Source organism: Diadema antillarum, unplaced genomic scaffold (assembly GCF_040938485.1).
Source record: "Diadema antillarum isolate AM-2024a unplaced genomic scaffold, OU_Dant_1.0 seq00000014_RagTag, whole genome shotgun sequence".
Classification (NCBI taxonomy): domain Eukaryota; kingdom Metazoa; phylum Echinodermata; class Echinoidea; order Diadematoida; family Diadematidae; genus Diadema; species Diadema antillarum.
In genome coordinates, this window is record NW_027271134.1 from 1380680 (window position 1) to 1398549 (window position 17870).

Consider the following 17870-nt stretch of genomic DNA (forward strand, 5'->3'; position numbering starts at 1 on the left):
CCACTATACCCTCATTGTGAAAAGGTTTAGATGGATATAATTCATCTAGCTATATTGTGGGAATGAATGCAATTAAAGTAAAACAATGTTCATACCAAATTACGACCTTGCATCGGTTTTGACTTCTGTCTCATCCCGGCACAGGTGATGGAGTCTTACGCGAAGGTGATGAAGGAGTGCTGGTACCAGAACGGCGCAGCGCGGCTCACGGCGTTGCGCATCAAGAAGACGCTGACAGGCCTGATGGGGCCGTCGGAGCCCGAGGTGCTGCTGCCACCAGCCCGGATGCAGAACGGCGATGTGTCGCACAGCGACGACAAGAAGGAGTGGCCGGCACCCGCGCCGGGCATCATCCCTACCTCGCAGCCGGTGGCGCCCAATTACTACGCCCACCAGGGGGCACCAAACTTCTACGACATCGTAAGCTAGTGCAGGGACCCATCGCCATCCCAATCGCGGTGGACACAGAGAACGAGAGTGGGAGAGAGAGAGAGAGAGAGATACAGAGAGAGAGAGTGAGAGAGAGAAATGGAGAGGGCCATTGAATGACGAAAGAGACGTTGCCCTGCTCAGAAACACCTGTCAGGTTGTCAAGGTGACCCTTATACTGTTAGGAGTGTTAAAAAAAGAAGAAAACAAAAATACGCAAGATAAAGGACTTTCAACTTTTCTTTTGCCCTCCGGAGATTGCCCACTGTGTCGAGTAAAGTCTGCAACAGGTAGAAGCAGGAGTGGGATAGAATGAGTGAAACATTAAAGGCACGACAGTGAAAACTTTCTCTCTGCCACTTTACGTCTTTGGATGCCGTCGACAGATAGATCATTCCGTGTTGGCCATCCTGCGAGTCCGCTCTGACAGTCCCCTCGGAAGGACTCTCACGACAAACTCTACGTCGTCACCCCACACCCCCCTCCCCCGTTGGGTCACGATGCCTGCAAGCGACGAATCCACTCCGCAAGTGTGTAGCTTTATAAGACGGAAGACACGCCTGGGAGCATATCGGCCCAAGTCTGCTGTGGCACGATTGTCCAGAGTTTACGGGGAACGAGAGTCCTGGCAGAAGTCGTTCGCACGGGGCTTCAAGAGTGGCTGTCACGAGGCTGCGATCAAAGAGCAGAAAGGGGTGTGGCGGGTCGCCCCGGCCAGTCAAGAGGAGAGGCAAACACGTCCTCATCGCAAGAGTCACCAGACTTTTAAGGCGTGTAGAAGAGACTGCGTTACGTAGAAAATGCAGCAGGCCAGGGAAAAAAAAAGCAGCAGGGCCGGACTTTGAAATCAGGTTGGCCGTCTCATTGGCTGTAACACATATATACCTCTGCACAAAATTTTCACGCAAATGATGAGCAACGTGATTCCCCCCCCTCCCCTCCCTCTGGTACCACTTTCGCAGGAGCGTGCTCTTCTCTTGTGATGACTCTGCTTCAAGTGAAGACGTGCCGCCGCCGTTTTTTTCTGTGGCACTTGCATCCGATAGCAACAGGAGCAGGAAAAATTGGCAAAATTTGATGAGAGCATCAGAGGATCGACCCTCGGGGAGGACGTGTCGGTGATTTCGTGGAGGTGCACCCAAGTTTTCTACGCGTTAATGGAGACAAGTGTGGAACCGCGTCTTCAGTCGCCCACGTAGAGTACGAGTGCAAGCTAACTCGAACAAATGAAGAAACAAAAACAAAACGACAACAGCAACAAAAATTGTGTGTGATGGGCTGTACCGCCTTGGCAGGGCGGGGTACTGGATGAAGCGAAAGCCCAAGAGAGTTTTGGCGCGGCCGTGTACTGAACGCTACGATGGTTATATCACCTTGTTGAGGCAGCCGGCATGAAAGGCAAATGTGTAGGACATTGATGATGTTTGTATTATTGTATCGCATACTGTATAAATGAGCTCTTATCCGAGCTATTTTCCTAGAGTTATATGTGTTGTGTGACCACCTAACCTATGTATTGCTGCCACATGCTAAGCGTGTATCTTAATCATTATTGTTATTATCATTTCATTTTTTATTCTTTTTTGAAAAAAATGTTTTGTCCGTTGAGACAACACTCTTACAAGAGACAGACCCTGATACTTATCTTTCTTGCCGTGTCAGGCTAGGCTTGCAAGAAGTTACATTCTCACCTCAGGATGATTTCAGGTTCAGGGCTCCAGGTGGTGACAGAACGGCCTGGGACGAGTCGCCACAATTTCTCACCGTTTCGAGAGACGCGAATTTGGTTAGCGTAAAAGATGATGACTGAAATGCAAACGCACTCGCGCATTCGCTCTCCAAGACTAATAATGCGTGATATACATTTTGGTGTTGTCTCTGTGATGTTCAGGCCAGTGCAAACAATTTGACATACACTGTAATCAGACATCCATCGGCAGTGGAGACTGCGGGGAAAACTGTTGGGATCTGTTTACGACGGACCCTTTGCGTACGAACGTCATGCGCAAAACGATCACGATCCCTCAAGACTCTTCTTTTCATATCCGATATGATTTTTTGAAGCATTTGTATTTTTTCTCCCGCGTCGTAACTTGATTCGGGTTTTTTATCAGCAATGAAGTGAAGCACAAAGATGTAACAAATTAGTACGAAGAAAGCAGCGTAAGGATAAGGAATTAGTGCCCAGCCCCCTCACGACAAAGTCAAAATTATGCTGCATGGATATTCTGTCTAGTTCGAGGATCAGCACAATTTTCCTGGACTTACAATCCCACCTCAGTATATGCCAGCCTATATGCTTTCTTTAAGTAAACTAGGAAAAACTGCTTACAGATGAAAAGGTAAGATGAGGAGAAGGGAAAAGACAGGAGGAAGCACCCTCCATATTTGCAGGGATACTGGATTTATTCACCAGTGTGTATGTAAAATTCTCAGGACATATTTAGTGGAGCTAGAGTGAATGAAAAGGGGAAAAAACCATAGTTGTTATATTGAAGATCATTCAAATTGATAGCGTTGTATTCATGTAAGTTTGCCGCGTAAGGTTAGGCTAAGTGCAATGGAAAACTGAATCAAGCTCAGCAACACTTGCAGACCTTTTTCGTTTGTGTGCCGGTAGCGTGTTACCACCACACAAAAGTTCGTACGAACAGGGTAGCGGAGTGTGGTGGCGTGTCACTGGAGTGATGGAAATTTAGATTGAAAGTACATACTAGCTCGATTGTTGTACGGTTTGAGAGTAATTCAGGAAAGTGATAGTTAGAAGGCTTGTAGGATTAGCGTCATTGCGCAAACGTCTGCCAAATTTTAGCGGCATTCAGGAAACGTTTGCACGACAGCAATATTGTTAAGGGGAAAAAGAGCTCTTTGCTCTGCTTAATCAACTTTTTTTTTTGTGGACAGGATCAGGGCAGGGGGCTTGATTCAAAGTTTTAAATGCGCTCAAATGCCCCTATCATTAGGACGAATATTGCTTCTCATTTATGAGGTACGTGAGTCATGTTTTCTCTATATTCCCCCTCGTGATACGAAAATGGCAGCTCTCGTAGCAAGCAGAGAAAAGAAAGCTTAAATGTACTGTTTCATTTTGATATACAAATGTGTATATATAAGTGCCACTTGTATCGTCTGTCAGACATTTTTTGTAGTAGACTCGACCACTCTGTATTAAGTGTTGTACATATACAACATATGTATATACAAACTTGACATCACGAGCGGCGGAAACGCGACGCTTGCGCGTTCCGCCGAGAGTCTACCTCCGAAAGTAGATTACGCAAGGGGGGCGATGCGGGGAGGGAAAAATGAACTCTGCCCTTTTGCACGTCTCCTACTCGAGAAACGCAGAGTTTACATGTACATACTGTAATTGCGGTTGATTACGTAAATGTTGCTGAAGCTACGTCAATGGGGCAGGGTGCACAACGGGGCAGAGCAAGTTAGGGCGAATATGCATGAGATTTATGCAAGTAGCAAACCTGTTGTTAAGCAGAAACTAACCCAGAACAAAATGAAATAGGAGAAAGAAATATTGTACAAAAAACAAAGAAAATCTGATACGCATTTTGTTGAACCATCTTAGCTCCAGCATGCATTGTTTTTCACCATTTTCAAATGTCACCTCATCTATCACAACCTGTACTCCTTTGTTTGCAGATACCTTTTGTTCAGAATGGAAGCCTTTTTTTGTCTTTTTTTTTGGTGGGGGAGGGGTAATATACCTCAGGAACAAAATTCTTAAGTAGCAAAATTCTTAAGTAGCAGAAGGGGGAAAAAAAACAGTAAAGCTCTACATTTGAAGGGGAATTCCATCCCTTGCGAGACATTGTTGTAAGAGTTGTGGGAAATAAAATGGCTCCACTTTAATTGATATCTCAGATACAACGTTTATCTCAAAAAATAGCCTCGCTATCTCAGAATATGAGGCATCACAGATCCAAATGATGGTCATAGCATAACATGTCATTTACTGTTAAACTCCCCCCCAGCACTCCTAATATAGCTTATGAACTGAAATCGAAGATAATGGAAAAATCAAGAGTTCGTTGCTCAAGGAGACGAAAAGTTGAAGCTTGTATGAATTTGTTTTTAAACAGATTTCGTTAAATTTTTTACCCCTAAAAAAGCTTTTTATATACCATTCCTGACACTTCTTTTTGAAGTATAATTATCACTCTTTATTTTTGTTTTAATTTGTTAAATATTTTCGTTTCTGTTATTCTTATGTTTCTCTTACATCTCATTTCTGCAAAGAGCATACCCGAGAGTGCAAAACTTCATGGTTTAACAAAATATGTATCTGACTTTGGTTGTTTTTAAAAGGCCTGGATTCGAAGTATTTGTACAAGCACATTAATGTCCGAAGTAGCTTTTGTGTGTATATCTACTGTAGGTATATATTATATCTTGTCTGATCATGCATATATGTAGGTGAGAGCTTTTTGTATGTATGCTGTAGCTTTTTTGGAACCTATGAATATATACTCATGACTGAGTTTCGTTTTTTTCTCGTTTGGGTTCTTTTTTTTTCTTTCTTTCTTTAACTTCACATCTTTGATCACTTCCGGTGTGTGTGGATAGAAATCTCACTGTATTCCCCCCCCCCCCCCACCCCCAGCTGTGTTACCTCTCTTGTAGTTATGTTAAACTCCCATGCCATGTTGAGCCACCAAATTATTCTTTTTTGTTTTATTTGTTGTTTTTCTGTTGAATCTGCTACTCTTAACAAGCAGTCATAGTAGTTTTTTTTAATTTCATTTTTCAAAGATTATTAAAAAGCTGTATTTAGGGTAGTATTTTTTAATGCTCTGTTTTTCACAACATATGCAAGGTGAATAGGTATGCAAGAATACAAGGCATATTTCTTGTGTATCTACTTGTAATGATGAGTTGCCATGGTAACCCCTCCATCAGTCGGTCTTTTTGTCCCTTTTGTACTCCTTACTACATGTATGTGCTCATTTTTTGACTCTTGTACATTTGCTGTGTACCTTGTTCTAATTTACCCCTCTGCCATCTACCGTGTTTCTTTGTGTGACTTCTGTTGTTCTTTCCTGTAGTTTTGTCTCATCTGCCTGTCTATTTGTCTGTCTGTCAATTCATTCATTCATCTATCCATATATCATCTCCATGTCTGTCCATCTGTCTTTGTATGTGTATCTCTCTGTTTCATTCTGTACATCCGTCTTTTGGATCCTCGTGTCCATTGTTGCTGTAGGTCTCTTCTTTTATGTGCATACAGAGTAGGACGATGAGACAAACACACACCTGTATGGTTACGCACATGTGTGTGAACGCACCCTTTGGTACAGTTGTACTTGCACTTATCCCAAAATGTGTAGACCAGTCAATATCAGCATACTGCATTCATTCATACCTGTCTTCTAGACAGTTCTTCTGTGCAGACGTAATGGGGAGCTAGGATTTGATTGCAGGGTGTGTATATAATGTATCTACAGCATCGGTTTGGCTTGCTCTGTACATCTGTTAAAAGGGAGGTCTGCTTCTACTCCGTGCCCTTGTTTTGTACCTGTAACCTCCTCTGAACTGATAGTACACGCAACTGGATGTTAATCCAGTTGCTGGTCTTCGATATTTGGACTTGTGTGAACTGTTTGTCTTTGCCAGTGTTTATAGTCAACCAAGTGTTCCCAGTAAAAGAAAAAAAAGACAAAAAAAAAGACAGATACTTAATTCATAGCAAAGTTTAGAGGGAGAAAGAGGTAAGAGAGGGGGGGGGGGGGGGGGCAGAGAGAGAGAGAGAGAGAGAGAGAGGGAGAAAGAAGAGAAAGAAGCCTCGTAAAACAAGAAAGAAGCCTCATAAAACATGATCAGCTGATTTTTTTTTTCTTTTTAAAATTGTATCCAAAGACAAAACTAATTTCATTCATTCCAAATATGTAATATTATGTCAAATAAAGAAGTGGAATATGATAGGAAATTTATCCGAAAAAAAAAGACACCCCATCCCTCTTCCTGCCAAGTTTTTTCCCCCAATTGAACTGTGATGCTGTGTTCCCCGGCTTTCTCACTGATAGATTAAATGTTGTCGAAAGCAAAGCTGTATGTTTTTTTTTAATCTCTCTCTTTTTTTAATGGCCTTTATGTACAGCATCTAACAGAAGAGCTACGAATGATGTGTTCAAAGCCAAAAGAATGAGGCGGAAAGTGGAGGGACCTGTTATGCAAAAAATAGGAATAGTGTGAGAAGGCTGTTGATGTGTTTTGATCTCGTTCAAATAGCTTAGTGAGGTGGCTGTAATTTTGTCGCTTTATATTTGCCTAGGACAGTCTGCTCATGATGTTGCTCGTTGTTTGTGCCATTGTGCACGAGACAGAAAGAAGAAAAAAAGCAAAAACAAAAACAAAGACTGTTAGAACTAGAAAACGTGAAAATATGTAAAAGCCTTCTTTTTTTGTGTGTGTTTTCAATTGGATATAATTTGGTTCTTTACTTCCTACCAATTACAATGCTGCATGCAAACATTTTACTAATGAGGAAAGACAAATTTTAACTGCGTACAGACAAAAATAGTGAGAGACAGAGATTAAGAGAGAGAGGGTGGGAGAGAGAGAGAGAGAGAAAGATGGAGAAAGGGTGTGGATCTCAAAGAGAAAAAGGGGAGATTTTGGTCTCCTTATTTTACGAATCATATTATTTTTGATACAAAGACTGGTGAGAACTGGGCGATCCAAACCTGAACACAAGAATGGCTGCATTGTTTCTACCGCGACCTCCCGCCGGAGGGACGCGAGTGTGTGATGCCTGCTTTTACCATTTCATTGTATACCAAACTACAAGCTGTTGTACGCCGTCGCGTTCTACTCGTTCTTACTTTATAACTCGTGGTGGAGTAAGTGACGTATTTGTAGAACTTGAAAAGTAGTCTTATAAGGGGAACTGTGATAAAAGCAGGAACTGCTATTTTGCCTTTTTCTTTCTTAACTTTTTTGAGCAGGTTGTTTTGTTCAAACTGTAGTCCCACTTGGATTAATGCTCACTAATGGATCCTTCATACTGGTTGTGTTTTAAGTGTGCTTTCATTTTTATGTGATCAGGTACAGAATGGCCATGTAGTATGGCAGAAACTTAACTGCTGCCCCCCCCCTTCTTACTCAATTCTGTTCAAGCCCCTCATGAATGCTGATTATATCGTTAAGGGGGGAGGGGGGGAACAGAAGTGGCCAACTTTTATCCCGCATAGTTGATATCATGTTGTGCAGTTTTGTATAACACATATTCTTCCGGTCCTGCGAGATGTAAAGCAAAAGCATGATGACTTGTTGAAAACATAATGTGCTGCAAATTACTCACATAGATCTAAGTATGTGGGACTGGCATTAGCATGTTTGCTGGAGAGATTTATTACTCACTTGCCGAAATTTTGTGTGTGTATCTTTGTTTTTTTCTTTTTACTCTAATAGTTATATTGTCTGTCCCATCTTGCGGCTATTTCATGCGAGGTCCTCTCTTTCATATGGACAATCAGGTAAATCAATTTGTTATTGTTGGGTTACAGTCCATATCAAGTTTTCATTGCAAGTTACAAGAGCATTTTGTGACCCAACTAGAACCCACTAGATGATGATATCACAATATGGTAGTTCATCGGTCATAATCAGAAAAGATTTGAGGGAAAAAAAGAAAATAAAAATGCTATTAAGGTCTTCTGTCTGTGCTGAACAGAATATTCACTACTCTGTTGTATCATTAGAAGAGGATATGAAATGTAACTCTCTTGGTTTTGTAAGGATATCCACTGAAAGGTCAAAGGTCAGAGCTTGGCCTGTAGACTGAGCCCCCAGGCTCCATGTTATTTTAGGTAATCTCCAACTCTGTCTGCTGCTATGCCATTCTGTGCCCAACATCAATATGATAGTTTTCATCCTGATTTCCTAAATATTTCTATCATAACTGCATTTACATCTTGTGACTACATATTTTCTGATCTCATTAACATCAAATAGTCTTGCTTCCAGACTCTATGCTCTGCTTTCCTTCCTCTCAGAAGTTCTTTGATCTTTATACGTATGTATCAGTGTTGAATGAAGTCTGTGCCATCATATGAGTGTGCTATTACTACAAGCTACGCAAGCATGCCAGACTTCGCTCAAGACTGCTACATGTGAAGTATGTTTTTGGAGTCAAGCGATATTGTACAACCTGTATGTGAGAACTATTTTGAAGCACTAAAGCTGGGTTTTTGTTCCATCTGCGAATGGTAAACAATGCCTTTATTGAAACGCCAAACGTAAGATTGTCAAGAAATCTCTGTTTCGATCGTTAAAGCCATGCAGAGATGGAAGAAGAACAGCTCTTCTGTTAATTCTGTGAAGTATGAACATTCATGTAGTTGCTTGAAACTGAGACTTTGTGACTTTATCAGTAACTCTTCGTTCCTTCTTTTAACGAGCGTTGTATCGCCCTTTTTCCCCACATCTTGATTTGAGTCCTTTTACATGCTTTTATTGATCGTATAAGAATAAGTACCACGGTAAAATGTTGTTCTTTGTGGTTACATTTTTAGAAATTGTGATGTATCTATTTTTTTCTCTCTCTTTTTCAGTAAACTTTTAATAATGTGCTAAATGCTTACAGTATCTTAATAGTTTTGAGTGTCATCTAGCTTGTGGACCAGAGAACAGCCTATATTAAAGAAAGCAGCTGGTAATACAAGACTATTTGTGTTTCTTATCAAGAGGAAAAAAAAAAGGAGGAAAAAAATATACTGCAGCTGTGAAGAAAGAACTATGCATGAACATAGTTCTTTATTCATCAATAAAAAACCAGATCTTTTGCCTTCTTAGATTTCATTTAATTTTGAAAAGAATTTAGATGTACTATTTTATCCTGTGAAAGGAAAATTTTTATATTTTTTCTTTTGTTTTATGCAAAGATAAAGATTTGAGGTAAAATGTCAAGGATGTGTGGTGCTTGCTTTGATGACTTAAAAAAAAAAAGTAGGGGGGAGGGGATGTTTTGTTCATGGAATTGTTGTGTGTTGTGAATCAGTGATATATAGAATGGAGCTTGTTCTTTAGTGTCTGTTAGTAAGCTATTCCAAAGATGTACCGCCTCCGGAACTAAGAGCATTGCCTGTATGTTCCATGTATTGGATTGCCCACACTTGTGTGAGATTGGGTAAAGCCATACGATATATTTTGCTTGTTCTGATATCAGCTGTGGTTCTGTTGACCTGTGACACTTGGAGCGTAATTTACTTTTACTGCAATTGCGCGTAGCTCTTTTCAACGTGTTGTATACAACTGTCCATGATTCGATGGATCAGGAGTAATGAATGTATTTTCTTTTTAATATTTTAAATACTTATGTGCATTTGTCTGATATGCCTCGTATAATGTGCGATTTTATTTGCATATTTTCAGTAACGAGTTTAGCTAGATAATTCCGATAAAAAACAGCAGCAAAGTATTGGTTGACACAACAGATACTTATTATGTTACCTCTCATACTGCAGCCACCATTTCTGTAGAGTTTGCCGACAAAACTGGCGTCGGCCGGCAATTCTGCGATTGCCAGCCGGTCGGATGATGGCTCACTTCCGTAATGGCATTTGTACAGGTTGTGCAATGGTTAGTAAAAAAAAAACAAAACAAACAAAACAAAAAGCAAAACATTAACAAAAAACAGCAGTCGTGTTTGATATGTGCACAAAATTATTCGCCATCCTATACTTGTCCAGACTTTGCTTCTCCTCTCGCCGCCGAAACTGTTGTAGGTGTATTCGTACGCAAGATATATGTTGATGAATTTACCTCTGGTCAGCGATATCTTTATATTCAAGCATGCTCTTCAAAATCTCTTTCCATTTTTGTTTCTTTCTTTTTTCTTTGACTCTTTGCTTTATGAAATGACTATTTCTTAAACTCCTACGTAGCCACTTATAATTGACATCCTGTTCGGAAGGTGTTCTGAGGGAGAAAATGATTTTTCATCTGTGACAAAATTGTTCTCGTTTTGTATGTACATCATGTCAACTTGCAGATTTGGATTCCGTCTATACAATGAAAGGAGATAAGAATATTCATCTGTTTCAGAAATGTGAGGTATATTGAAGAAGTGAAATTATTGTCAGACAGTGATTTTATCTATTCTTTTTCTTTGCAGGTATTCATTATCATCATCTTTTTTTTCTTCTTCTTCTTTTTGAAATGCACATTGGCAAAGCCATTTGTAGCTTTGAAAGCTGCTAACGTGTGGGAAGGAATTGATATTTGTACTGAATGCACGCACCCCGGCAAACAAAATGTGTACAAGTATGAATAGTCGCATTGCAAGAATATCAATGTTTTCATTTTTTTTCTCTCTCTCTCTTCTATATTCTGTATGAGCTTGGATTGTGCTCAAATTTGATGACTGCATTTCTGGTCTAAGCGTGACAGAAAAATGATACATGTTTTATCTTTTGTCAGCTTTATTATTATTGCTAATATTATTATCACTTTTCTCCTGAGTTGAAATATAATATTATTGCACCATGGACAGATATTCAAAGGGCAGCGTAAAGGCTGAATGATTTTTTTGTTTTCTTTCTTGCTTCACCAAATGCATCATTTGTGTGTAAACATTACAGGTGCATTGTTGCTATGGCAACACTTAGATAAGTGTAGATTTGCTGGCTTTGTTCATAATGTGTGTGTAAATGTACATAATAAGAAAAAAAAAATAACATGTTCTCTGGACACAACCTTTACTTGTCTAGGGATATACACTATACAAAATCAAGCAAGGAAAACAAATACACTTCTCTCTTTAGAAAAAAAAAAGACAAAAAAAAATCATAAAAAAGGTAAAAAAAAGGAACAAAAATAAAATGTTTGTGAGAAACTGACACGATATGATGTTGGTGTCATTTTAGTTTGAATGAATGTGGAGATTAAGTAGCAAGTCGTTGTGTGTAGCTCTTATGTATTTTAATGGGACACACGCCACAAAAGTGTACATGCTAATCTGTGGAGGACACACCCGTACGCTATTCTGAAATCACAAACCTCCGCAGACCGTTATTCTGACACTGTCCAGTACAACTTCAACCCCAAGGAGTGTTGGGCGGGAACCGAAGTCGACGAGATATTCACTCTGTAAAATGTTGTGTAGAGAGAGACATTTTACAGGAGTCGATAGCAAACATACGTACCAACCAATAAGAAAAAAAAATAAGAAAACAAAAAAAAAAAAAAAGAATTGCAGCTTGAGGTTTTACCATGTTATTTTCATCATTGTTATTGTTGTTGCCATTCATGTCCTCAGCACATATGTAAACACTGTATGTATTTTTGTATCTCGTTAAATGCTGTGTGTTGCTATGGGATTGTCCAATAAATAATGATTCACTCCTGTTATCAAAAAAAAAAAAAGCCTCATCTTTCTTTCAGTGTGTTTGCGTATACAGTGGACTCCCGTGATAAGGAAGTCCTCGGGACCGGCAATTTTCTTTCATTATATCAAAATTTCGTTATAACTGAACAAATAAACAATAAAGAACAAAGAGCGGATAATTTTGCGGCCTGAATTTTTACTTTGTTGTAACCGGAATTTTGTTGTAACTGTGTTCGTTGCAACGGGAGTGCACTGTATTTGTAACTTGAAACATCTTACATTATTATATTGATCATGCTGATATTTTGCGAATTGATAATTTCGCACTGTCATGACGGTTGTGAAAAAGAAATAGCACAAATATTCAGAAGAAAGTTTGACTTCTCAAACAAAATGTTTTGTTAAAACATTGCTTGAAACGAGAACAAATCTCTCCGAAAAAGAAAAAGAAAAAACATACTAGTATTCCAAGGATTTTAGCAGGAGGCCTGATAGCAAGCTATGGGGGCTGTACCACTAGTCGTCACTTGATATTGCAATGCTACAATGTACATTATGCTACAGTCACACATGGCCGGATTTCGAACCGGGTCCATAAGGAATTAAAACCGTATCAACCCTGTTCGAGCTGTAGAGACCCGCATTGACCCGCATCGTAACCTGTGCACGGTTCAAAATGGGAAGGCGTCTCGGGAATAAAAGTTGTCTTATTATGATGGGAAGTATTTTACGCTTTTGATCTCAAATTATTCCAGAGCAACTTGTTATCACCGGCAAACAAGTTTTTCGGAAGAGCCTTTTGGTACATTAGAAACAAATTCCAAATAGTGGGAGATGAATTTTGGGCCCTTCTGGGAACTATTAAACTGTGTTTTGGTTAGGAAGTGTCTCCCATTCTGACCTCTCTCTTGCAGCCACTTGTAGTGGTACAGTGAAACCCCGTTATAACGAGTTCGGTTATAACGAGGAACCGCTTATAACGAGGTGATTGCGTCGGTCCCGTTTTCCTCTGCGTGTAAACCTATGGCAGAACGAATCGGTTATAACGAGTTCGGTTATAACGAGATTCCGGTTATAACGAGGACAATTTCGGTGCATCATGATAAAGAAAAACATAAGCAATTTGATCGGATATAACGAGGTTCCATTTCTTGACTGAATTGCCGCCTTCAAACACGCGACAAACGAAACCCTGAAAACCGAATTCACGCTATCCACGTCTTTTTCCGTTTTGCAGAGAACCGTTCCTTCCATGTTTTCTTCTAAATCACGCGATAAGACACAGGAATGCCTTCCGATGTTCCTACTAAATCATTAAACATAATCATTCAATTTTCTTTTCCGCGAGATACGCGCCGTGATATTAGGGCAGACCACACCGCAACGAGAAAAAAAAAAAAGATAATGCATTCAAAAACTTTTCATGTAGCGACACTTGTGGCCAAAAATGGACAATTGGAATGCGTGTGCAACTCATTATTATATCCTTTCCATTTTTAGTTCCGACTTCCAGTTTTTTTGCTGCTTAGCAAATATGAGTGTGGATGATTAAAGCCGAAATGATTAATGAAATCATCGCAATCCCGTCGGGTGACAGTAGCGTAAAAATAGAAAAAGAAACGAACGCATTTGTTAATTTGAATAGATCTGGATTTGTTCATTATCATTTAACAAATGATAATTCAAATATGAGTGCGTATGATTAAAGCCGAAATAATTAATGAAATCATCGCGATCTCGTCGGGTGACAGTAGCGTAAAAATAGTTGAATAACGCATGTTAGCCTACTTAATCGGTGTTCAGAAAAAGAAACAAACGCATTTATTAATTTGAATAGATCTGGATTTGTTCATTATCATTTAACAAATGATAATTTAAATATAAGTGTGTATGATTAAAGCCGAAATAATTAATGAAATCATCGCGATCTCGCCGGGTGACAGTAGCGTAAAAATAGTTGAATAACGCATGTTAACCTACTTAATCTGTGTTCGGAAAAAGAAACAAACGTATTTAACAGCTCAAGGATGTACAAAACGCGAAGAGATTTTCAAAAGAAAATAAAGAACGCATTTTTAATCCCGTCGGACGCAACGATTATACATTGTATAAAATTACAGCCAAAATGATTCATGAAATCATCGAATTCCTGCTGGGCTCCAACAGCGTAAAATACCTCTCAAGTTAACGGTAAACAATGCATGTATGTTACTAGTACTCTGAAATTATCGCGATCTCGCCAGGTGACAGTAGCGCAAAAAATAGTTGAATAACGCATGTTAACCTAATCAGAAAAAGAAACAAACGTATTTATTAGTTTGAATAGATCTGGGTTTGTTCATTATCACAATTTTAACACTGCATTTCACAATGAAGATTTTTCTTTCTTTCAGAATGGTCTATGAGGTACAGATTTGCGTAAAAAGGATCACAACGTAACCTTCCACATTCAATCCTGTCGCATATTTTTCAAGAACGGATGTAAAAAACGCGAAGAGATTTTCGGAAGAAAATAAAGAACGCATTTTCAATCCCTTCGAGCGCAACGATCATATATTGTACAAGATTACAGGAGAAATGATTCATGAAATCATCGCATTCCCGCTGGACACCAACAGCGTAAAAATACCTCGCAAGTTATGGTAAACAACGCCTGTATTTTACTCTATTTGCGCTGGTGTTAGGAAAAATTAACAAACAAGAATTACAATAAAGAATTATCTCATTTCGACCCCTACTTTTTCGTCTAATTCACAAATAATTTCCCTTTAGTATCTCAATAATAATGATCCATAATTGTGTAATAACAACGCAAAGGATGTTCTTAAGTTTCTTTCATTGATGGGTATATTCCGATGTCGTGCTTATGTTTTTCTTTGTTTTTGATGCGTACGGTTATAACGAGGTACCGGTTATAACGAGGTAATATCGCCGGTCCCACGGACCTCGTTATAACGGGGTTTCACTGTATAGTGTTGGTTAAGGTGAGGATTCAGCTTTGAACGTTTTGCAAGATATTTAGAAACCACTCGAAATGTTAAAAGAGTACAGTGCACTCCTGTTATAACGAAATTCCGGTTACAACGAAGTAAAAATTAGGGTTGTAATGTTATTAACTCTATATGAATGTATTTCTATTGCTTATTTGTTCGGTTATAGCGAAATTTCGATATAACGAAAGAAAACTGCGGGTCCCGAGGACTTTGTTTTAACGGGAGTCTACTGTATTCAATTCTAAGGGGAATTGAAGGTTTGTTTGATGAAAATGGGTTTTGAAATGACAGAGATATCCAAAACAAGGTTAAACAAAGATCCAAATACAAGTTGTTTTCTGTCACATTTTATGAGGATCATTTTGTTTGGATATCTCGACCATTTTAAAACCAATTTTCATCAAATAAACAGTAAATTCCTCTAAGTATTACGTGTTCTTTCATATTTCATAAGAGGTTTCTCATTACCTCACAAACACACACACACACACACACAGAAAAGTTGGAAACCTGCAGCCACATCTACACCAAAACTGTACCACCCCTTTAAGAGAATTATTGACTGTGGAATTTTTGTGTGATGGGTTTTTCAGTTTCTGATTAACCCTCTTTGGGCACAGGCACTTGCAGATGAACTCATCTAAAGTGTACCACTACCTTGGAAATCAACTTTGTGAACAGCTTTAAAGAATACACAAACAGCCAGAGCGGCCATAATTCACCTGTGACAGCCCCCGTAAGTATACGTATTTTGATAAAATCAGATCATATCTCTACAGTGCGTATCAAAAAAGAAAAAAAGAAAAAAGAAAAAAAGGTACTCCAACTTTGGAGGGCTACTTTTTCATAATTGTCAGCTATGGTGAGCACAGTCGAGGTTGTGAGGAAAGAAGAAGTCTTCCTCTTTCCAATGGTACCTAATTTTGTTGATAAACGTCATGCATGACTGAGCACATGAACTTTAAAGACAACTATAACAAATTGCACTTTTTCCATGTCTGAGTGTCATCATGAAGGAACAATAAATGTCTCACTGAATGGATGAGATCTGTCAATGGAAGCAGCCAAGTAAAGAGGCCAGCCTGTACGAATGCAGGTTTGCGTGTAGGGTGTCTTCTAGCATTCCATGGTCCATAACCTTTAACATGGCCACCTTTCTGATAACTTGGTCACTCCCACAGAGGCCAACCCACACAGTCCATTTTTCTCTGTTCATATTCAACACTTGGCTCACAGCTAATGTTTTTGTTTTTTGTCAAAAGGATACTCACTTGCAATGTCTGTTCTCTGGCAAATATACATTTTTGCCAAAATACAGCACACCATTCATTCAAAGACCTTTATAGACAGAAACAAAACACATGAAACAAAACTGAGTTCTTTTTTTGACTGTCATATATTTCTTTGTGACATTGGTCCACTTTCTTTGGGCAATCTCACAATTATCATCTTTTTGCTTTTGTACCAGCAAGAAACAATTAAAATGAACATGTATTTGAAAATAAAAAACCAAACAAACAAACAAATGATTAAACCAAGACACTGATTGACAAGACAGTAGTCATAGATGTAACAGAAGAAATAAGATTCAACGGCATCATTTCTCAATGAGTGCATATCAATTACAGTTTTCTATGGATTCAAAATTACAATGATAACAATTATTTCAGACATGAATGCACAAATGTGTCAAAAACAAATTAAAAGGGGGAACAAATCACTTTACATTTGTCACAAACATAACAAAGTCTACAACGCTCTAATAATGAATGTCTGACCACAGTGAACCCCCGACTGAGAGATTGCATGAACCACTCGCATTCGTTTTCCAGTCTATCCCACATAGACTAGCCTACCCTCTTTTTAAGATTATTTTTCTTATGCCAGTTTTAAATTATCATATATTTTCTCTTTTTTTTTTCTTAATCTCATTTCACCAAATATATTCTCTTCCATATATCCGCCACCTATGTGGACTCTATTCGTCGTCATGTGCAAATATTTACAGAGCTTGAATACATCAATGTGCCAGTTTACATACAGTACATCACCTCTCCCAAGAAGTTAAGGCTGCTAGTCCCTTTACATGACTTCTGTGTGGCTCATGTAACCACATCCAATTCCTTTCCAAAGTGCCATGATTTTCTCTTTTTTTTTGTTTCGAAGATCAGAGTCCACTTACATTGCATAATAAACACCATCGACTGCACATGATCAACACTACTAACCTCACATAATACCAACATTTTCCTTTTTCCTTTCTGAATCATTTCTTTGTGCCACATACATTAAGAGCCAAAGAAATTATCCAACACATGTCAGAACTCTGCTTCACTCCTGGTTTCAGTGCAAGGAAAAGCAAAGGACATGAATTTCAGTAAGTTGATACAGTACAGTGTATCTATTCCCTTTTCCCTCTTAGAGATAGGTCAATATCATTATCTTTTGACACTGAAATGCAGTTTCTACACGTATATATTTCAATTTTCACCTCAGATTTATAGAAGACAACTAACATCGTGTCCTCTAGTCAGGTTGGAAGATTCATCCTCGCTAATATCAAGTGTATACAGCGTGCATATAGTAATTTTAAGGAAAGCCAACTTAACTTACAACCCTCACTTGTCAAGTGCAGATTATGAACAACAAGAGTCTGTTTAAATCCGAAAATTTACCTTGATGGTGTAGCTAATCTCTGATTTTAGCCCACAGCTGAAATTCACGACAACATCGAAACCGGTTGTTGTTGTTGTTCACCTTCATACACTTGTGGATTGAGTGAATGCAGTGATATCAGTAGAACACATCAGTGAAAATTTGAGGAAAATCAGACAATCTGCTGAAAAGTTATGAATTTTTAAAGTTTCTGTGCAGTCACTGCTAGATGAGAAAACTACTACAGTTTGTGATGTCACATACATACAAGTAGAACGATATCAAGAGAATTCCCCCCCCCCAAAAAAAAAAAATAAATAAATAAAATCATTTTTTGAAAAAAAAAAAACACATTCCCTCAACTTTTTACCTTCATAAGGGTTTTATTATCCCTCTGCCTCCTGAAAGAGGCAAGTTAAGTGCTCTTTTATTATGCAAGAAAAGAGAAAATA

The 17870-nt window shown here is 38.8% G+C and overlaps 1 protein-coding gene across 1 annotated transcript in view; it reads left to right on the forward strand.

Annotated features, from left to right (window-relative positions):
* LOC139725078 (TGF-beta receptor type-1-like) overlaps window positions 1-753 on the forward strand; it is a 55482-nt gene extending 54729 nt beyond the window's left edge. The window contains exon 10 of the mRNA XM_071636166.1: window positions 145-753. Within this exon, the coding sequence (XP_071492267.1) occupies window positions 145-429 (285 nt within the window). The 3' untranslated portion in view covers window positions 430-753. The remainder of the gene's footprint in view (window positions 1-144) is intronic.
* Window positions 754-17870: the final 17117 nt, after the last annotated feature.